Consider the following 21,583-nt stretch of genomic DNA (forward strand, 5'->3'; position numbering starts at 1 on the left):
TGTAGAGCAGGAGGGCGCTGATGATAATTTTTCTGTCATACCCTCACACCAATCTGAAGTGGCAGTGAGGGAGGGTTTGTCAGATGGGGAAATTTCTGATAGGAAGAATTTCTCAGCAGGCAGAACCTGATGTTGTGACATTTAAATTTAAATTAGAGCATCTCCACGCATTACTTAAGGAGGTGCTATCTACTCTGGATGATTGTGACAATCTGGTCATCCCAGAAAAATTGTGCAAGATGGACAAGTTCCTTGAGGTCCCGGTGCACCCTGATGCTTTTCCGATACCTAAACGGGTGGCGGACATAGTGTATAAGGAGTGGGAGAAGCCAGGCATACCTTTTGTCCCTCCTCTTATATTTAAGAAATTGTTCCCTATGGTCGACCCCAGGAAGGACACATGGCAAACAGTCCCTAAGGTCGAGGGGGCTGTTTCTACTCTAGCCAAGCACACGACCATTCCTATTGAGGACAATTGTGCTTTCAAAGATCCTATGGATAAGAAATTGGAGGGTTTGCTTAAAAAGATTTTTGTACAGCAAGGTTACCTCCTTCAACCTATTTCGTGCATTATTCCTGTCACTACAGCGGCGTGGTTCTGGTTCGAGGAACTGGAAAAGTCGCTCAGTAGGGAGACTCCGTATGAGGAAGTAATGGACAGAATTCACGCACTTAAGTTAGCTAATTCCTTTATTTTAGATGCCGTTTTGCAGTTAGCAAGGTTAGCAGCGAAAAATTCAGGGTTTACAATTGTGGCGCGCAGAGCGCTCTGGCTAAAGTCTTGGTCGGCGGATGTATCTTCCAAGACAAAATTGCTTAATATCCTTTTCAAGGGTAAGACCCTTTTTGGGCCAGAATTGAAAGAGATTGTTTCAGACATCTCTGGGGGAAAGGGCCATGCCCTCCCACAAGATAAACCTTTCAAGGCTAAGAATATCCAATTTTCGTTCCTTTCGCAATTTCAGGAACGGACCGACTTCCAACTCGGCAGCCTCTAGACAAGAGGGTAACGCTTCCCAGTCTAAACCAGCTTGGAAATCAATGCAAGGCTGGAACAAGGGTAAACAGGCCAAGAAGCCTGCTGCTGCTACCAAAACAGCATGAAGGGGTAGCCCCCGATCCGGGACCGGATCTTGTAGGGGGCAGACTCTCTCTCTTTGCTCAGGCTTGGGCAAGAGATGTTTAGATCCCTGGGCACTAGAAATAGTCTCTCAGGGTTTTCTTCTGGAATTCAAGGAACTACCCTCAAGGGGAAGGTTCCACATGTCTCACTTATCTTCAAACCAAATAAAGAGACAGGCATTCTTACATTGTGTAGAAGACCTGTTAAAGATGGGAGTGATACACCCAGTTCCAACTGTGGAACAAGGTCAGGGGTTTTACTCAAATCTGTTTGTAGTTCCCAAAAAAGAGGGAATTTTCAAACCAATTCTGGATTTAAAAATTCTAAACAAATTTCTCAGAGTTCCATCGTTCAAATCCAGGAGGGTCAATTTATGACTACCGTGGATTTAAAGGATGCGTATCTACATATTCCTATCCACAAAGATCATCCAAGGATTTTCACAAAGGTGCTAGGGTCCATTCTAGCGAAAGACCAAGGGGTATTGCAGTGGCACCTTATCTGGACGACATTCTAATCCAAACGTCATCTCTTTCCAAAGCAAAGGCTCATACAGACATTGTCCTAGCCTTTCTCAAATCTCACGGGTGGAAGGTGAACGTAGAAAAGAGTTCCCTGTCTCCGTCGACAAGAGTTCCCTTCTTGGGAACGATAATAGATTCTTTAAAAATGAAGATCTTCCTGACAAGAGTCAGAAAGTCAAAGCTTCTAAACGCTTGTCAAGTTTTTCACTCTATTCTGCAGCCTTCCATAGCTCAGTGCATGGAAGTAGTAGGGTTGATGGTTGCAGCAATGGACATAGTTCCTTTTGCTCGAATTCATCTAAGACCATTACAACTGTGCATGCTCAAGCAGTGGAATGGGGACTATACAGACTTGTCTCCAAAGATTCAAGTAGACCAGATGACCAGAGACTCACTCCGTTGGTGGTTGTCACAGGATCACCTGTCTCAGGGAATGAGTTTCCGCAGACCAGAGTGGGTCATTGTCATGACCGACGACAGTCTATTAGGCTGGGGCGCGGTCTGGGATTCCCTGAAAGCTCAGGGTCTATGGTCTTGGGAAGAGTCTCTTCTCCCGATAAACATCCTGGAACTGAGAGCGATATTGAATGCTCTCCAGGCTTGGCCTCAACTAGCGAAGGCCGGATTCATAAGATTCCAGTCAGACAACATGACGACTGTAGCTTACATCAACCATCAGGGAGGAACAAAGAGTTCCTTGGCGATGAGAGAGGTATCCAAGATCATCAAATGGGTGGAGGATCACTCCTGCCATCTATCTGCAATTCACATCCCAGGAGTAGACAACTGGGAGGCGGATTATCTGAGTCGTCAGACTTTCCATCCGGGGGAGTGGGAACTCCACCCGGATGTTTTTGCCCAGTTGACTCAATTATGGGGCATTCCAGACATGGATCTGATGGCGTCTCGTCAGAACTTCAAGGTTCCTTGCTACGGGTCCAGATCCAGGGATCCCAAGGCAACTCTAGTGGATGCATTAGTGACGCCTTGGTCGTTCAACCTAGCTTATGCGTTTCCACCGTTCCCTCTCCTTCCCAGGCTTGTAGCCAGGATCAAACAGGAGAAGGCCTCTGTGATTCTGATAGCTCCTGCGTGGCCATGCAGGACTTGGTATGCAGACCTGGTGAATATGTCATCGGCTCCACCAGGGAAGCTACCTTTGAGACAGGATCTTCTAGTACAAGGTCCATTCGAACATCCAAATCTAGTTTCTCTGCAGCTGACTGCTTGGAAATTGAACGCTTGATTTTATCCAAGCGTGGATTTTCAAATTCAGTGATAGATACTCTGGTCCAAGCCAGAAAACCTGTGACTAGAAAGATTTACCATAAAATATGGAAAAAATATATCTGTTGGTGTGAATCCAAGGGATTCTCATGGATTAAAATTCCCAGGATCCTCTCCTTTCTCCAAGAAGGTTTGGATAAGGGATTGTCAGCGAGTTCACTAAAAGGACAGATTTCTGCTTTATCTGTTTTGTTACACAAACGACTGGCAGCTGTGCCAGATGTACAAGCTTTTGTACAGGCTTTGGTCAGAATCAAGCCTGTTTACAGACCTTTGACTCCTCCCTGGAGTCTAAATTTAGTTTTTTTCAGTTCTTCAAGGGGTTCCATTTGAACCCTTACATTCCATAGATATCAAGTTACTATCTTGGAAAGTTCTGTTTTTGGTTGCTATTTCTTCTGCTAGAAGAGTTTCTGAACTATCTGCTTTGCAGTGTGATCCATCCTATCTGATGTTCCATTCAGATAAGGTTGTTTTGCGTACCAAGCCTGGTTTTCTTCCAAAAGTTGTTTCCAACAAGAATATTAACCAGGAAATAGTTGTCCCTTCTTTGTGTCCGAATCCAGTTTCAAAGAAGGAACGTTTGTTACACAATTTAGATGTAGTCCGTGCTTTAAAGTTCTATTTAGAAGCAACAAAGGATTTCAGACAAACTTCTTCTTTGTTTGTCGTTTATTCAGGTAAGAGGAGAGGACAAAAAGCTACTGCTACCTCTCTTTCTTTCTGGCTGAAAAGCATTATCCGATTGGCTTATGAGACTGCCGGACGGCAGCCTCCTGAACGAATCACAGTTCACTCTACTAGGGCTGTGGCTTCCACATGGGCCTTCAAGAACGAGGCTTCTGTTGATAAGATATGTAAGGCAGCGACTTGGTTTTCTCTGCACACTTTTGCCAAATTCTACAAATTTGATACTTTTGCTTCTTCGGAGGCTATTTTTGGGAGAAAGGTTTTGCAAGCCGTGGTGCCTTCTGTTTAGGTAACCTGATTTGCTCCCTCCCTTCATCCGTGTCCTAAAGCTTTGGTATTGGTTCCCACAAGTAATGGATGACGCCGTGGACCGGACACACCAATGTTGGAGAAAACACAATTTATGCTTACCTGATAAATTACTTTCTCCAACGGTGTGTCCGGTCCACGGCCCGCCCTGTTTTTTTAATCAGGTTTGAAAAATTTCTTGCTCTATACACTACAGTCACCACGGCACCCTATAGTTTCTCCTTTTTTTCTCCTAACCGTCGGTCGAATGACTGTGGGGGCGGAGCCTGGGAGGGACTATATGGACAGCTCTTGCTGTGTGCTCTCCTTGCCTTTCCCTGTGGGGGAGGAGAATATCCCACAAGTAATGGATGACGCCATGGACCGGACACACCGTTGGAGAAAGTAATTTATCAGGTAAGCATAAATTCTGTTTTTGTTCCCTTTATTTACAAGCAGGAAAGTCTTTGCAGTAAATAAATCTAAGCAAGGTTCAGATGATTCACTAAGAGGGTCACTTTTTCTATAGAACCCATTAAAGCAGTGCTTTCCAAACTGTTTGTCGTAACACATTAGTGTGTCGGCGGCAATGTGTATGTGTGTCCCTGCTTCAGCAAAAAAAAATTTTAATTTAATTTTTTTTACATTTTTTTGTGGTTTCCGAATTTCCGCCTGCCTGCTTCGCATATCACATGGTTAACACATGATTGATACCTAGTGGGTCACAGATCATCTTAACCTACTGTTGCAGCTCAGTGGGAACTGAAACTATTCCCATTGGCGGCACATTGGCTCCTGACTGTACGTGTAGACTCCTCAGTCGGCTCATGACTGCATGTGTAGTCAGTCAATGGGACAGCAGTGTGTTTTCTGTGCAGGAAGTAGTCAGTCGGACTAGGGCGGAAGCTTAAACGCTGAGCTGAAGTCAGAAGTCAAAGTGTTAGGTTTTTTTGCAGCTTTAGCTCCCAGTAGTGCATTGCTGCTCCTGCTCTTGATATATGGATAGGAAGTAGAAGCTTAAAAATGCTTGATGATGAAATGCATCATCCCATCAACCTCATACATCCCATTAAAATAGAAAGTAGCTATTGGTGTTATTAAACTTTTTTTAATTCTTGCACATACATACTGTTAATTGTAAATACATTTCGTTATTATATAATTTATGTATGTGTCCGTATCTCTTAAAACAAGTTAGTTTAACCTCCTGTTTGCTAGTACACCTGAATTACTGTGTCACGAAATGATGTAGGTCTAAAAAGTGTGTCACCAACATGAAAAGTTTGGAAAGCTCTGCATTAATGGGATACTAAACCCAATTTTTCTTCGTTCTCTTGCTATCTTTATTTGAAAAAGAAGGGATCTAAGCTAAGGAGCCAGCCAATTGTTGGTTTTGAACCCAGGACAGCACTTGTTTATTAATGATGGCTTACATTTAGCAACCAATCAGCAAGAACAACCCAGGTTGTGAACCAAAAATGGGCCGGCATCTAAACTTATATTCTTGCTTTTTAAATAACGATAGCAAGAGAATGAAGAAAAATTGATACAAAAAAAAAGCGATGTAGATTATTGAGGGGGGGCAGTTACACTACAGAAAACAATGTTTTGAGATAAAAAATAAAAAAAAACTTTTTTGGGGGGCAAATTGGGTACTGGCAGACAGCTGCCAATACCCAAGATGGCGGCAAATAGGTAGGGGGTTAGAGAGATGTATGGGGGGGGGATCAGAGATCTTGGGGGCTAAGGGGGGATCCATCACTGCAGACTGTATGTAAAAAAAATAATAATATAAAAAAAATAATAAATACTTTTTATTCCAGTACTGGCAGACTTTCTGCCAGTACTTAAGATGGCGGTGACAATTGTGAGGTAGGGGAGGGAAGAGAGCTGTTTGAGGGGGGTCAGGGAGGGATCAGGGAGTGGGATGTGGCACTTACTTCCAAAACTAGTAGATAAAAGCTCAAAATGTATTGGAGATCAGTTAAAACAAGTGCAGACATGGCAGGTAAAAAACATGCAGGTAAATCTTACGTGTTTCACGCCCCGTACAGGCGCTTACTCATAGACTAAGGTCTCTGTAGATACCTGGTCTATTTATGCAAAGCGAACAGCAGTGTTAACTATTTAATTTCCACATTGCATAAAAAGAAAAAGATAAAAACTAAGTGCATGCAGCTATACACGGAATATCATCATTCAAATGGCTCATAATTTCTATAATAAGCAGAAGAGACTCAAAGATTACTTTAGACAGAGTTAAAAATACATACATGTTACAAAAAACATATGTTACAAAAAAGAGAGAATTACCAATTATGTGAGAAAAATTGATTACTACTTTTATACATGAACAATCAAGCTGAAAAATTCATATACATATAATATTTGTTCATATTGAGATTATTATTCTGGGGACAAATTACAAAAAGTTAACAGGTGATTAATGAATAAATACTACCTAAACCTTAATATAGGTAGCATTGTAGTCATGGATAAACACCAGTATTTCAAAGAAGCTTACAGATAATTGTCGGATAATAGGGTGTGTAGGAAACTACATTTTAATCCCACTGAAGTCTTCCAGGAAAAACTAAGAAAGATTGTTGGGGAAGGAATTACATTGGGAATTTTTAAAGAATAAGATATGGATACACTGGTACCCCAGTATCCAATTTGCCCTATCTTTCATCATGTACCAAAAATACACAAGAGTGTTGAGTGTCCCCCGGGTAGGCCCATAGTGGCTGGCATTGGCTCTCTTTTTGAACCATTAGCCGAATGGCTAGATCGCATCTTGCAGCCATTTGCTGTATCACAGCTGTCCTACTGGAGGGATACATCACATCTCATGCTTACACTGGATCAATTTGTCTGGCAGCCTGGACATACATGGGTTACTATGGATATTGTCTCGCTGTATACTTCTATTCCCCAACATCTTGGCATACAGGCGGTTGAATTTTTTATGACCAAGGAATCCAAATTTTCCCCTGAACATGTAGAATATATTTGTAGTATATTGAGGTTCCTGCTGTCACATAATTATTTTATGTTCAATAATGAATTTTTCCTTCAAATATGTGGCACCGCCATGGGCGCAAAATTTGCGCCCACTTTTGCGAATATTTTTGTGGCTTGGTGGGAACAACTATATATATATATATATATATATACCCCTTACAACCCATGGAAAAATAGGATACAGCTATTTGTACGGTATATAGACGATCTGCTCCTTATTGTAAAAAACCCTGTAGAAGATTCACAATTTAGCAATTTCCTAGCTTACTGTAACAAGAATGATTTGGGCTTAAAGTTCATGGGGGCATATAGTTGTGAACAGGTTAACTATTTAGATCTCAATTTATGTGCTGGCGACAAAGAGATTACTACCAAAATCGAAAACCATCAGCGGGGAATACGATCCTACATGCCACCTCACAGCACCCCGATCACCTTATAAAATCTATACCCAAGTCTCAATTCTTGAGGCTTAGGAGAAATACCAAAAATAATTCAGTTTATGATCAACAGTCAATAGAACTTAGAGATAGATTAATAAAACGAGGGTACAGACATCACCTCCTGGAACCATGTAAGGAAAAAATCAAAGAGGTAAAACCTTCCCAAAATGTAAATTCTAGCAAAAGTAATACCAAATTTGAAGATTCTATAGTCTTTTCAACAGAATTTAGCCAACAGTATGATGAGATTGTAAATATTTTAAAGAAACATCTACACATATTGATGGCGGATGATACACTGCAGCCACATATCAAAAACTGTAAATTTGTCCCTAAAAAAATCAAGGACCATTGCACAAATGTTGTCCCCCAGTTAAGTCACAAATAATGATCATAAAAAACAAGGTACATGGTTGAATAAAACTGGCACTTATAGATGTGGTAGTAGAATTTGCTATGCATGTCCCAATATCTGCTTAGGTAATCAGTTCAGTAGTCATATCACAAGTAAAACTTTTGATATAAAGTTTTATCCAAATTGTAGCTCCCAATATGTAGTTTACTTATTGACATGCAATATTTGTCTCTGTCAGTATGTAGGGAAAACTACAAGAATGCTTAGAACTAGGCATAATGAACATGTTAGGGATGTCAAAAATTATAATAAGGATTCCGCAGTTGCCAATCATTTCAACAATTTCCATTTTACACATATTGCAAATTTATCTCTACAGGTTATAGATGTGGCAACATTACCCTCCAGAGGAGGTGATAAAGCAAAAATGTTGGGAAAATAAAAATTATACTGGATACTCAAACTTCAAACTCTTAGTCCTTATGGCATGAACAGAAAATGTGACATAATTTCTCTTAGTCCTTATGGCATGAACAGAGAATGTGACATATTTTTTCTCCAACATTGGTGTGTCCGGTCCACGGCGTCATCCATTACTTGTGGGAATATTCTCTTCCCCAACAGGAAATGGCAAAGAGCACAGCAAAAGCTGTCCATATAGCCCCTCCTCAGGCTCCGCCCCCCAGTCATTCTCTTTGCAGCTCTGAACAAGTAGCATCTCCACGGAGATGGTGAAGAGTATGTGGTGTTTAGTTGTAGTTTTTTATTCTTCTATCAAGAGTTTGTTATTTTAAAATAGTGCCGGTTTGTACTATTTACTCTAAAACAGAAAGGGATGAAGAGTTCTGTTTAAAAGAGGAGTATGATTTTAGCAGCAGTAACTAAAATCAATTGCTGTTCCCACGCAGGACTGTTGAGCCTAGAGAACTTCAGTTGGGGGGAACAGTTTGCAGACTTTTCTGCTCAAGGTATGACTAGTCCATTTTCTAACAAGACTGTGTAATGCTAGAAGACTGTCATTTTCCCTCTTGGGGATCGGTAAGCCATTTTCTTAGACTCTTAACAGAATGCAGGCTTATTATGGGCTATACACTGGTTGACACTCTTGTGGGCTAAATCGATTGCTTTATTTAAGTTTTTTTTATGAAGTTTGAAGTGATATTTCTAAACTTTTAGTGTGGGGAACGTTTTTAGACGCCAGGCAGTCATTTAGACACCTTCCCAGTCAGGAAGGGCCTTTCACTATAGTAGGCAGAGCCTCATTTTCGCGCCATAATTGCGCAGTTTCTTTTGGATGCAGTGCATGCAGCTGCATGTGAGAGGGTCTGGTGATCATTGAAAACGTTCCTGGAAGGCTTAATTTGGTATCGTATAACCCCCAGGGACAGGTGGAGTCGCAGCAAACGCTGTGGCTGGGACTGTAGTGGGGTTAAAGTTGTTAATTGATTAAACGGCTCCGGTTTCCTCATTTATGGGGATAAAAGCTTGATAATTGGGGTGCAATACTTTAAAGTTAACTCAATTATGGGGCATTCCAGACATGGATCTGATGGCGTCCCGTCAGAACTTCAAGGTTCCTTGTTACGGGTCCAGATCCAGGGATCCCAAGGCGACTCTAGTGGATGCATTAGTGGCGCCTTGGTCGTTCAACCTAGCTTATGTATTTCCACCGTTTCCTCTCCTTCCCAGGCTCGTAGCCAGGATCAAACAGGAGAAGGCCTCGGTGATTCTGATAGCTCCTGCGTGGCCACGCAGGACTTGGTATGCAGACCTGGTGAATATGTCATCGGCTCCACCATGGAAGCTACCTTTGAGACAGGATCTTCTAGTACAAGGTCCATTCGAACATCCAAATCTAGTTTCTCTGCAGCTGACTGCTTGGAAATTGAACGCTTGATTTTATCCAAGCGTGGATTTTCAAATTCAGTGATAGATACTCTGGTCCAAGCCAGAAAACCTGTGACTAGAAAGATTTACCATAAAATATGGAAAAAATATATCTGTTGGTGTGAATCCAAGGGATTCTCCTGGAGTAAAATTAAAATTCCTAAGATTCTTTCCTTTCTCCAAGAGGGTTTGGATAAAGGGTTGTCAGCGAGTTCTCTAAAAGGACAGATTTCTGCTTTATCTGTTTTGTTACACAAATGCCTGGCAACTGTGCCAGATGTACAAGCTTTCGTACAGGCTTTGGTCAGAATCAAGCCTGTTTACAGACCCATGACTCCTCCTTGGAGTCTAAATTTAGTTCTTTCAGTTCTTCAAGGGGTTCCGTTTGAACCTTTACATTCCATAGATATCAAGTTACTATCTTGGAAAGTTCTGTTTTTGGTTGCTATTTCTTCTGCTAGAAGAGTTTCTGAATTATCTGCTTTGCAGTGTGATCCACCCTATCTGGTGTTCCATTCAGATAAGGTCGTTTTGCGTACTAAGCCTGGTTTTCTTCCAAAAGTTGTTTCCAACAAGAATATTAACCAGGAAATAGTTGTTCCTTCTCTGTGTCCGAATCCAGTTTCAAAAAAGGAACGTTTGTTACACAATTTAGATGTAGTTCGTGCTTTAAAATTCTATTTAGAAGCAACAAAGGATTTTAGACAAACCTCATCTTTGTTTGTCATTTACTCTGGTAAGAGGAGAGGACAAAAAGCTACTGCTACCTCTCTTTCTTTCTGGCTGAAAAGCATTATCCGATTGGCTTATGAGACTGCCGGACGGCAGCCTCCTGAACGAATCACAGCTCACTCTACTAGGGCTGTGGCTTCCACATGGGCCTTCAAGAACGAGGCTTCTGTTGATCAGATATGTAAGGCAGCGACTTGGTCTTCTCTGCACACTTTTGCCAAATTCTACAAATTTGATACTTATGCTTCTTCGGAGGCTATTTTTGGGAGAAAGGTTTTGCAAGCCGTGGTGCCTTCCGTTTAGGTAACCTGATTTGCGCCCTCCCTTCATCCGTGTCCTAAAGCTTTGGTATTGGTTCCCACAAGTAATGGATGACGCCGTGGACCAGACACACCAATGTTGGAGAAAACAGAATTTATGCTTACCTGATAAATTACTTTCTCCAACGGTGTGTCCGGTCCACGGCCCGCCCTGGTTTTTTAATCAGGTTTGAAAAATTTCTTTCTCTATACACTACAGTCACCACGGCACCCTATAGTTTCTCCTTTTTTTCTCCTAACCGTCGGTCGAATGACTGGGGGGCGGAGCCTGAGGAGGGGCTATATGGACAGCTTTTGCTGTGCTCTTTGCCATTTCCTGTTGGGGAAGAGAATATTCCCACAAGTAATGGATGACGCCGTGGACCGGACACACCGTTGGAGAAAGTAATTTATCAGGTAAGCATAAATTCTGTTTTTTTATTGACAACTAGATAAATATCATAGCACTATGTCAATTTTGTCCAATCTGTTCTTGCCAGTAAAAAGGATAAGAGGAAAGTTTTTCTCTAACCCATGTTCTTATATATATAAAAAATATTTTTCTCATGTACATGTCTATATAAGATTTTTACACACTCTCTGTGAGCATTCCATGTGCCCAGGCAATATAAGTATTTAGGGATAAGTATTTTTACACTCTTGTCTATATTTTGTGGACATGAGGAAACATATATTAAGGTTTAGGTAGTATTTATTCATTAATCACCTGTTAACTTTTTGTAATTTGTCCCCAGAATAATAATCTCAATATGAACAAATATTATATGTATATGAATTTTTTAGCTTGATTGTTCATGTATAAAAGTAGTAATAAATTTTTCTCACATAATTGGTAATTCTCTCTTTTCTGCAACATACATGTTTTTTGTAACATATATGTATTTTTAACTCTGTCTAAAGTTATCTTTGAGTCTCTTCTGCTCATTATAGAAATTATGAGCCATTTGAATGATGATATTCTGTGTATAGCTGCATGCACTTTGTTTTTATCTTTTACTTTTTATGCAATGTGGAAATTAAATAGTTAACACTGCTGTTCGCATTGCATAAATAGACCAGGTATCTACAGAGACCTTAGTCTATGAGTAAGCGCCTGTACGGGGCGTGAAACGCGTAAGTTTACCTGCATGTTTTTTTACCTGCCATGTCTGCACTTGTTTTAACTGCTCTCCAATAAATTTTGAACTTTTATCTACTAGTTTTGGAAGTAAGTGCCTGCCGCTTTTCTGTTGATCCTAGAGAAGCATTTACAACCATTTGTGCCATAATTGCACAAGCTGTTTGTAAATAATTTCAGTGAGAAATCTAAAATTGTGAAAAATGTAACTTATGTTTGATTTGATCGCATTTGGCGGTGAAATGGTGGCATGAAATATACGAAAATGGGCCTAGATCAATACTTTGGGTTGTCTACTACACATATAGTAGGTTAGGGAAAATTCAAAGGGTTTATGACATTAAAGCCAAGTGCTGAATTAGGCACTATTATAATTAAATAGAGTAGATAAAAATAACACTTTATTAAACATTTATGCAAGGACAAACAGATCACTTAAATTGGATCATACTAAAGAAACAGGTAGTCACCATTTGTTTCTATATTCAATCATGTATAATGATCCAACAATAGGATAAAACTAAGAGTTAAAAATAAGGGCAGTGTGATCTAATAGATGCTTGTGCAGTGTGTAATTTAAATGAATCCAGGTTGTGAAGTAAGGGATATTAAGGTGTTTAAACCAAACACAAACACACAGGCTATGCGCTCAAAGGCGTCCTCCTTCCTGCGTACTGCTGAGATTTAACCCAGTCAGCCGATTTCTAATTTGTATCCCTATAAATAAACAGCACAACATTCATTCAGTATCAGTGTATCCTTGAAAATCAGACACTTAGGCTCGTATGAGTAGAAATATTCTATTGTATATTAGTAAAGATATAGCGCTAATAGTCATGTATTCAACATGCAGAGTGTACATCAAACCGCCTTATAATTATAAGGGTTTTGCTTTACAAGGTCTAGATATGCTAACTTAGCCTAGAGAATATTCAACATAGTTCTATGTGCATATCGTCACTAAACAAACTTTTCTCTACAATATTGGCACAGTTAGCTAATTAAATGTACAGCTATCGACCTTATGTGCTATTACGCTATAATACAAATACGCTGTTGAACCAGCTGTTATTTCAACAAACAAGCATAAGCTTCAATGACTGCTCTCACACCATACTAGAACTTGCCCACTGACGCGTTTCGTCACTGTACGTGACTTCGTCAGGGCATAGGGCCGGCCCAGCCTCATAGTCCGTCTTTTGTAGTCAACGGTTGCCGTAGTGACGGCTTGTGTATAGCGGAAGTGTTCACCGCAATAGCTGTCTTCCAACTGAGTACATGCAGTATTCTCATGTAGATGTGTAGATCGAGTACATAATATCAGGATATCTTCCTAAAGCCAAAGTCTTGCTTACCTCTGTTTATAACAACACCTGTACACATTTACTTATACCATGTCAGTACTTAATAAAGAGCAACAGTTGTTGCAGTTTAATTATGCGATATTTTGAATCAGCATATTATGTTTACTCTCTGTTTTCATGTACATTAATTACACAAAGATCAATTCAGAATTATTTACAGCAATTTAGAACCATCACTCAAATGCAACATGGTAACCAACTAGGTCCATTCAGTATTTTCATGTAGGTGTGTAATTCGAATACACACATTTTCATGTAGGTGTGTAGTCTTTAGACTGAGGCGGCAGACAGAATACGATCGGGTTGATTGACACCCCCTGCTAGCGGCCGATTGGCCTCAAATCTGCAGGGGTCGGCATTGTACCAGCAGTTCACAAGAACTGCTGTTGCAATGATAAATACTGACAGTTACGCTCATTTCTGGACATCGCTAGTTTATCCGACTTACGGCACTTTATGAACTGCCGGCGCCGTATATGTAATACCCCGATGTGCGAGGTGAAATTATGGGCCGAAACCTGCGCCGTATATGTGATCGCGCCCTATATTTGTAACTGTTTAATATTAGATCTTTTGCCTAAAACAGTATATTTAAGACAGGTCAGGGAGATTTTAGTTTATTGATTATTTCAAGAAAAAGCAAATCATTGTATTACTTCAAATCCTGTTCACCTATGCATGATAGAAATCAGTACAATGTTCTCTTAAAAAACAGGAAATATTTATACAAATAGATATGTATTAATAGCCGATAAACTCATGCTGAGACAAAAGTTGTATCCATTTTAGTGGATATATATTATTTTATAACCAAGATGCACTAACAAAATAAAACAACGTCTCAGGTCACAAACAGTCAAATTCCTGTTTAAATAAACCTATTCTGAATCACTGTTCAAGAAGAAGAAGAAAAATGTGGTTTGTGTAAACTCATGTAGCTGACTTCTTTCAGAGCTTAGAAGAAATAAAATGAATTTGGTTACCAAGAAAGGGATCTGGGAGTGTATTTCCTTCCTGTATTTTTGAATTGACAGGTTTCTGAGTTAGTTTAAGAAAGTAGCCTTTGAAAACATGTTTAAGGAAATATCTTAACAATGAAAAGGTCTCCAAGCCAAGAATCACTAATTTAGTATTGTTTAGTGTTTTCAAAATGCTTAATTTTTCCTAAGCGTTTCTGTTTTGCATTAAATCATTACACTACTGAAAAAAAAAAAAGATTAACCTCTTTGACACCCAAGTATGATACTCTGCAAAATTCACACAGCTAATAATTCTCAGTACAATAATTAAAACAAGACAGGGCATATAAATGATATCATTGTGAAATCTATACTCACATTCAAATTATTTTCAGCAGCATCTGCAAAATAAATAATTATTAATGGCTGATTCAAATAGTAGTTTATTTTAAATTCTTATTCAAATTAAACAGGACAAATTGTAATATGTTGTTATCCAGTCCCCTTTTTAATAGGAACTTATTGTTGATGCAGAGAAAAGTTATGTAAACTGTAAGATTCATATTTTTTAGTTAAACTCTCTCACCTTGTATGCTTGTGCATGTGTTGGCCAAAATCGTATATAGGGGCATATTTATTTAGCTCCGTACGGAGCTTGATGCCCCATGTTTCCAACGAGCCTTCAGGCTCGCCGGAAACAGAAGTTATGAAGCAGCAGTCTTTAGACTGAGGCGGCGGACAGAATACGATCGGGTTGATTGACACCCCCTGCTAGCGGCCGATTGGCCGCAAATCTGCAGGGGGCGGCATTGTACCAGCAGTTCACAAGAACTGCTGTTGCAATGATAAATGCTGACAGCGTATGCAGTCGGCATTTATCGATGTGCAGCGGACATGATATCATCATTTCTGCTCGCACCATAGTAAAAAGAGGTTTATCGCAGGTGTTTGCGTGCATCAGGTGTTCGTTATACAAGTTTACAAAGTGATCGCGTGAGCGCAATTGAAGTTAAAACATGTCGGGTTACCGATACATCAGAGATCTGGTTAACTGTTTCGCAAAACAAAGTGTCACAAAACACATCAAAATACATTTAAAAGTACAGTTACACAGTTACACAATAAAACCATCTAATAAAAGTTATTAAAAATAATTGCATAAAAAAGTTATAACGGCTCAAAGATGTTCAAAGGACTTCAAAGGGCTTTAACATAGTGATACATATATATACATGTCTAGATATGTATGTATATATATATATATATATATATATATATATATATATATATATAAACAGTATATATATATGCCTATATGTGTTTACATATGTATTTATGCATTTTTATGTGTATATATGAATTTACAGACATATATACACATATAAACACATAAATACATATGTACATGTACCTAAACATGTGTGTGTGTGTATATATATATATATATATGTGCAGAGCCATTTGTAGTTCAATGAAAACATGTAAAAACATATTTATGCGATATTCATATTTAATAATGTTAAATTGTATATTTACTGTAAATATCTCACATTACAAAGTTCTGTACATAAGTGAATATATTTTTAAAAATATATTCCTATATATTTCTGTCTCTAAACCTTTACAAATTCCCCTTTTCCTCTTTCTGACCATCATGTCCTCACTTGTAATATCACAGCGCTTCCTACTGCCCTCCCTCCTTCTAAACCTCACACCAAACTCCACAGGAGCATTAAAGGAACACTAAACCCCAAAATTTTCTTTCATGATTCAAGTAGAGAATACAATTTTAAACATCATTCCAATTTACTTCTTTTATCTAATTTGCTTCATGTTTTAGATATTGCTTGTTTAAGAAATAGCAATGCACATGGGAGAGCCAATCGCACAAGGCATCTATGTGCAGCTACCAATCAGCAGCTTCTGAGCCTATCTAGATATGCTTTTCAGCAAAGGATATCAAGAGAATGAAGCAAAAAATTGAAGTAAACTAGAAAGTTGTTTAACATTGCATGCTCTTTCTAAATCATAAGAGAAAAAAATTGGGTTTCATGTCCCTTTAAGTCACTTGATCTGCAACATCTTTCAAACTTTCTCAAACCTCTTCTCTCTTCCGACTCCTCCTTTTCCTGCCCTTACCAATCTATCTGTCACTATAATTCCCCTCCAGTCCTTGACAATTTGGCACCTCCTACCATAGCTCAAAAGTCAAGCACTAATCTTCAGCCCTGGCATACTCCTCTGATACACTACCTACGTAGATGTTCCCGCACCGCTAAGTGACATTGGAGAAAATCCCGTTGTTCAGCTGACTTCCTTCATTACTAGTTCATCTTAAATTCCTACTATTCTGCCCTTAACCTCTCCAAGCAGAATTACTTCTCTACTCTTATCTCTACTCTTTCTTCAAACCCACAACGTCTGTTCTCCACTTTTAACACCCTTCTCCACCCACCAACATCTCCTATTCCGACTTCTCTCTCAGCTCAAGATTTTGATAACCACTTCACCAGCAAAATAGATTCCATAAGAAAAGAAATCATCTCTCAACCCACTACCAGTCTCCAACCGCCTCAAACGATCATCAATGTCCAAACCCACAAAGCATAAATTCTTTTTTGCTCCTGCTACTGAGGAAGAAGTTTCTGCCCTAATATCCTCCTCTCAACTCACTACCTATCACCTTGATCCATCATCCCATCCAACTACCACCCTATTTCCCTATTCCCCTTGCCTCAAAACTTCTGAAAAGACTTGTATATACACACTTATCACATTTCCTCACATTAAACTCCCTTCTTGATCCATTGCAATCTGGATTTCGCCTTCAACACTCCACAGAAACTGCCATCATTAAGGTTACTAATTACAGCAAAATTAAAAGGCCCCTGACTTCCTTCATTACTAGTTCATCTTAAATTCCTACTATTCTGCCCTTAACCTCTCCAAGCAGAATTACTTCTCTACTCTTATCTCTACTCTTTCTTCAAACCCACAACGTCTGTTCTCCACTTTTAACACCCTTCTCCACCCACCAACATCTCCTATTCCGACTTCTCTCTCAGCTCAAGATTTTGATAACCACTTCACCAGCAAAATAGATTCCATAAGAAAAGAAATCATCTCTCAACCCACTACCAGTCTCCAACCGCCTCAAACGATCATCAATGTCCAAACCCACAAAGCATAAATTCTTTTTTGCTCCTGCTACTGAGGAAGAAGTTTCTGCCCTAATATCCTCCTCTCAACTCACTACCTATCACCTTGATCCATCATCCCATCCAACTACCACCCTATTTCCCTATTCCCCTTGCCTCAAAACTTCTGAAAAGACTTGTATATACACACTTATCACATTTCCTCACATTAAACTCCCTTCTTGATCCATTGCAATCTGGATTTCGCCTCCAACACTCCACAGAAACTGCAATCATTAAGGTTACTAATTACAGCAAAATTAAAAGGCCCCTTTTCTCTGTTAATCCTTCTTGATCTGTCTGCAGCCTTTGACACTGTTGACCACACTCTCTTGCTCCAAATCCTCCAATCCTTCGGCATCTGTGACACAGCCCTCTTGTGGCTCTCCTCTTACCTGTCTAACCGGAACCTTTAGTGTAACCTTCTTTGGCACATCCTCTGACCCTTTACCACTTTCTGTAGGGATACCACAAGGCTCTGTCCTTGGTCCCTTTCTCTTCTCAATTTTTGCACCATCCTTAGGTTCCTTAGTACAGTCCCATGAGTTTCAATACCATTTGTATGCTGAGGGTACCCAAATCTACATCTCTGTACCAGACCTATCCCCTTCCTTATTAACTCGTGTCACTAACCGTCTTTTTACTACTTCTTCCTGGATGTCCTCTTACTACCTTAAGTTATTCTCTCAAAAACTGAGCTCCTTATTTTTCCCCTTCTTACAAAATCCCTACCCCCCACAAAATTCTCTAACTGTTGATAATAACATCATTACCACAATCCGGCATGCCTGATGCCTTGGGGTCACACTTGACTCAGATCTCTCTTTCACTCCCCACATCCAGTCTTTGGTCAATTCCTGCCGCCCCCACCTTAAAAACATCTCCAAAATTCACCACTTCCTCACAAAAGACACAACTAAGACTTTAATCCACTCTCTTATCATTTCCCGCTTTGACTATTGCATCTCCATCCTCGCTGGCCTCCCTAGCTGCCGTCTATCTCCCTTACAATCCATAATAAATGCCTCTGCCAGGCTAATCTTTCTCACATGTTGCTCCTTATCTGCTGCACCTCTCTGCCAGTCCCTTCACTGGCTTCCTCTAACCTCCAGAATAAAACACAAAATCCTGACTCTAACGTTTAAAGCTCTCAATAACACTGCTCCACCCTATATCTCCAACCTAGTCTCCAGATACTCTCCCTCCCGTCCCCTTTGCTTTGCTCATGACATCCTCTGCTGTTACTTCCTCACATACCCGTCTAGGAGAATTCTCCAGACTAGCCCCTTTTTTGTGGAATTCTCTGCCTCACTCCACAAGACTCTCCCCTAGTTTTCAAACCTATAAGTGCTCCTTAAAGACTCTACTAATCAGGGATGCTTATAATATACACTAACATTTTCCTATCTTAGTTTCTCTCCTCCTTTAGTTATACCCTTGAACCCCCTTAGCATGTAAGCCTAGAAGCCTAGCTGTTTTGTAGATTGTCTTCCATAATTGTTACCTTGCATATTAGACCCATGTTTCTAGGGCTGCGTAATCTGTTGGCACTCTACAAATAACTGATAATAATAATATCTATACGTATATACTGTATAATTATATATATATATATATATATATATTTGTGCCAAAATTCATCAGATATATGTAAAAATATGTATTATTGAATAAGTAGAACATATTCTGCTTTGTAAAGAACATTGGAATGTGAAATGTTCACATTTTCATGTCGAGTTTGCGCACTTGAGAATATGCTATCAGGTTTGCGTGTGAGTAGGGTGTTAGGGGTTTTTCCACTTTTTTGCTCCATTGAATTCAATGGGAGAATACGTTATCGTGCACATGATATTCTAAGTTCAGTGTTTTACATGCATCGGTTTAGCACACTTCTAGCAGAATTAACACTCAAGCGGGAGAGATAAATACTGCTCCACTTGTAATATAGCCCATCATTTTTTTTATCAGATATACTGTATATTAATAAAAGCATTTTAACTTAGTGTAAAGATCTTTTTCCCCTCAGTGAAGTGAATATTTAATCTACAGAAGATGAGTGTTTTACATGTTAAGGTTCCTTATATGGTTGACCAAGTACAAGATTAAAAATTAAGCATTTGTGTGTCTGCAATGAACAATTTAAATGGGGTTACTCTTGAGCACCTGCATTTTGTAGGCGCACATGTAAACCATGTCTCAATAGTAAAATAATAAAGTAATTAACATTTTGCTCCCTAATTTGTCTATACATAGCCATGGGCACTGGTCCTTTTAGGATTTATGTACTTATAGAATAATAATGTATTTTTAAAAATGTGTAGGTAGTGATCTTTCTTTTGCAAAGTGGGTTCATTTTACTACACAAGACTGACAGGTGCTCAGCATTGCAACCATGACAATTCTGATCCATGGGGATTACTGGAGTGGGGTTGAGAAGAGGAAAGCACATCAAGAGGGATAAGGAAATGTCAGTCCAAGGTGCTAACCTTGTGGCCTTTTTTTGTGAATGGACAGATTTAGCAACATCAGTAAGTGCTCTCCAGGGACTCAGACCCAATGTATTGGGGTGATTCTGAGGCCACTCAATAATCTTACCCAACAACATGGTTTCCATCAGCAAAATACCTAGCTATCTGGCTCCTTGCAATTGCCATGGTATCAGGGAGACAGAAACTCCACCTCAAAGCTCTTTTTATCTATAAAGGAGAGACAGCCATTTACAATGGTGCACACTCAAAAGACCTTAAGGCTGACAAACTATTAGTCAGCAGTTCCTGCGGGGTGACAAACTATTAGTCAGCAGTTCCTGCGGGGTGACAAACTATTAGTCAGCAGTTCTTGTGGGGTGGTGTGTTTATAGTCAGAAAGCATTTATAATTTGTAAACCTTTAACAATCTGTTGATGCCGTTTTGTTAAGAAAAACAATACTATAGGATTTTTAAATAGTATATTTAAAATGTAAGATGTTTGCAGTTCACTTAAAGTATGTAACCCAAATTTACTGCTAGGAATTTTAGTTTCAGCACCCTGGATAGTGCATGCTTATCGGTAGCTACATTTAGCCACCAATAAGCCCCAATAAGCCACCAATAAGCAAGCGTAACAAAGGTTCTGAACCAAAAATGGGCCAGCTCCTAAGCTTAACATTCCTGCTTTTAAAATAAAGATAGCAAGAAAATGAAGTAAAATTGATAATAGGAGTAAATTAGAAAGTTGCTTAAATTGCATGCTCTATCTAAATCACTAAGGAAAACAATTGGGTCTAGTATCCCCTTAAATATTCACTAATTTCATTAGAATATTCTTGCTCCAAGATTGTGGGAACAGTCTCCTACTTTGACTTACATCTAACGTAGTTTAATGAATTTATGTCTCACTTTTGCCACTTGAGATGTTTATTTGAGTTGAAAATGTCATACTATAAGATTGTTCCCCACCTTCTGTTTATAATTTAAGTTTTAAAATCTTGACCAATAAGGAGGCAGTTAAGAAAAGCAGACAGACCCATTAGAATGTCCAAATGGACCATATAGTGACCAGTAGTCTTTATACTGTCCTTATTTTTTGTTGCTCTAATACAGAAGAGTACAGTGCAGCCCCTCATAGTTTGTTCTATAGTTTTATTCTTTTTTTCTTCATTGATTCTTTATTAGACTATATTTTTCTCACTCTTTTTATCCTTATCATTTTTATTTGAAAACGTTTTTATGGTTTCTGTTTCCTTTTAACCCTCGCTTTCACTTTGCATACCATGAGGCTCCGTATGGAGCTTGTGGGCCCCTGTTTCTAAAGGCCGCTACTCCATAACCCTGTCCGCCTGCTCTGAGCAGGCTGACAGGAAACGCCACAATTCAACCCAAACGGGTTGATTGACACCTCCCTGCTGGCGGCCCATTGGCCACGAGTCTGCAGGGGGCGGCGTTGCACCAGCAATGCTGAATACGGAGAGTGTATTGCTCTCCGCATTCAGCAAGGTCTTGCGGACCTGATCCGCACTATCGGATCAGGTCCGCAAGACCTTTGATACATAGGCCCCCATATGTTTTCTAGTACATACCACATTTTTTCCCTTTTTAATGGATCATTTTCTGCCTCTCTTTTCATTGTTATGAATGTCAACATTATTCCAGTGCATTGTGCACACTTCCTCCTCACCCTGTCCTTCTTTTTCACCTTTTTGCATTGTTACTACTTTTTTTTTTATATTTATCAGAAACACTCCTTTTATTATCCCTCCTTCCCACCCCTCAAGTAAATTGGCAAGTGTCTATA

At 39.5% G+C, this 21,583-nt stretch overlaps 1 protein-coding gene across 2 annotated transcripts in view; it reads right to left on the reverse strand.

The window, feature by feature from the left end:
- Positions 1-21,583, reverse strand: part of PECAM1 (platelet and endothelial cell adhesion molecule 1) — a 526,904-nt gene that overhangs the window by 14,570 nt on the left and 490,751 nt on the right. For both annotated transcript variants that reach the window (XM_053708076.1, XM_053708083.1), the window contains one exon: positions 14,492-14,514. In XM_053708076.1, coding sequence (XP_053564051.1) covers positions 14,492-14,514 — 23 coding nt within the window. The remainder of the gene's footprint in view (positions 1-14,491; positions 14,515-21,583) is intronic.

This window comes from Bombina bombina, chromosome 1 (assembly GCF_027579735.1).
Source record: "Bombina bombina isolate aBomBom1 chromosome 1, aBomBom1.pri, whole genome shotgun sequence".
Classification (NCBI taxonomy): domain Eukaryota; kingdom Metazoa; phylum Chordata; class Amphibia; order Anura; family Bombinatoridae; genus Bombina; species Bombina bombina.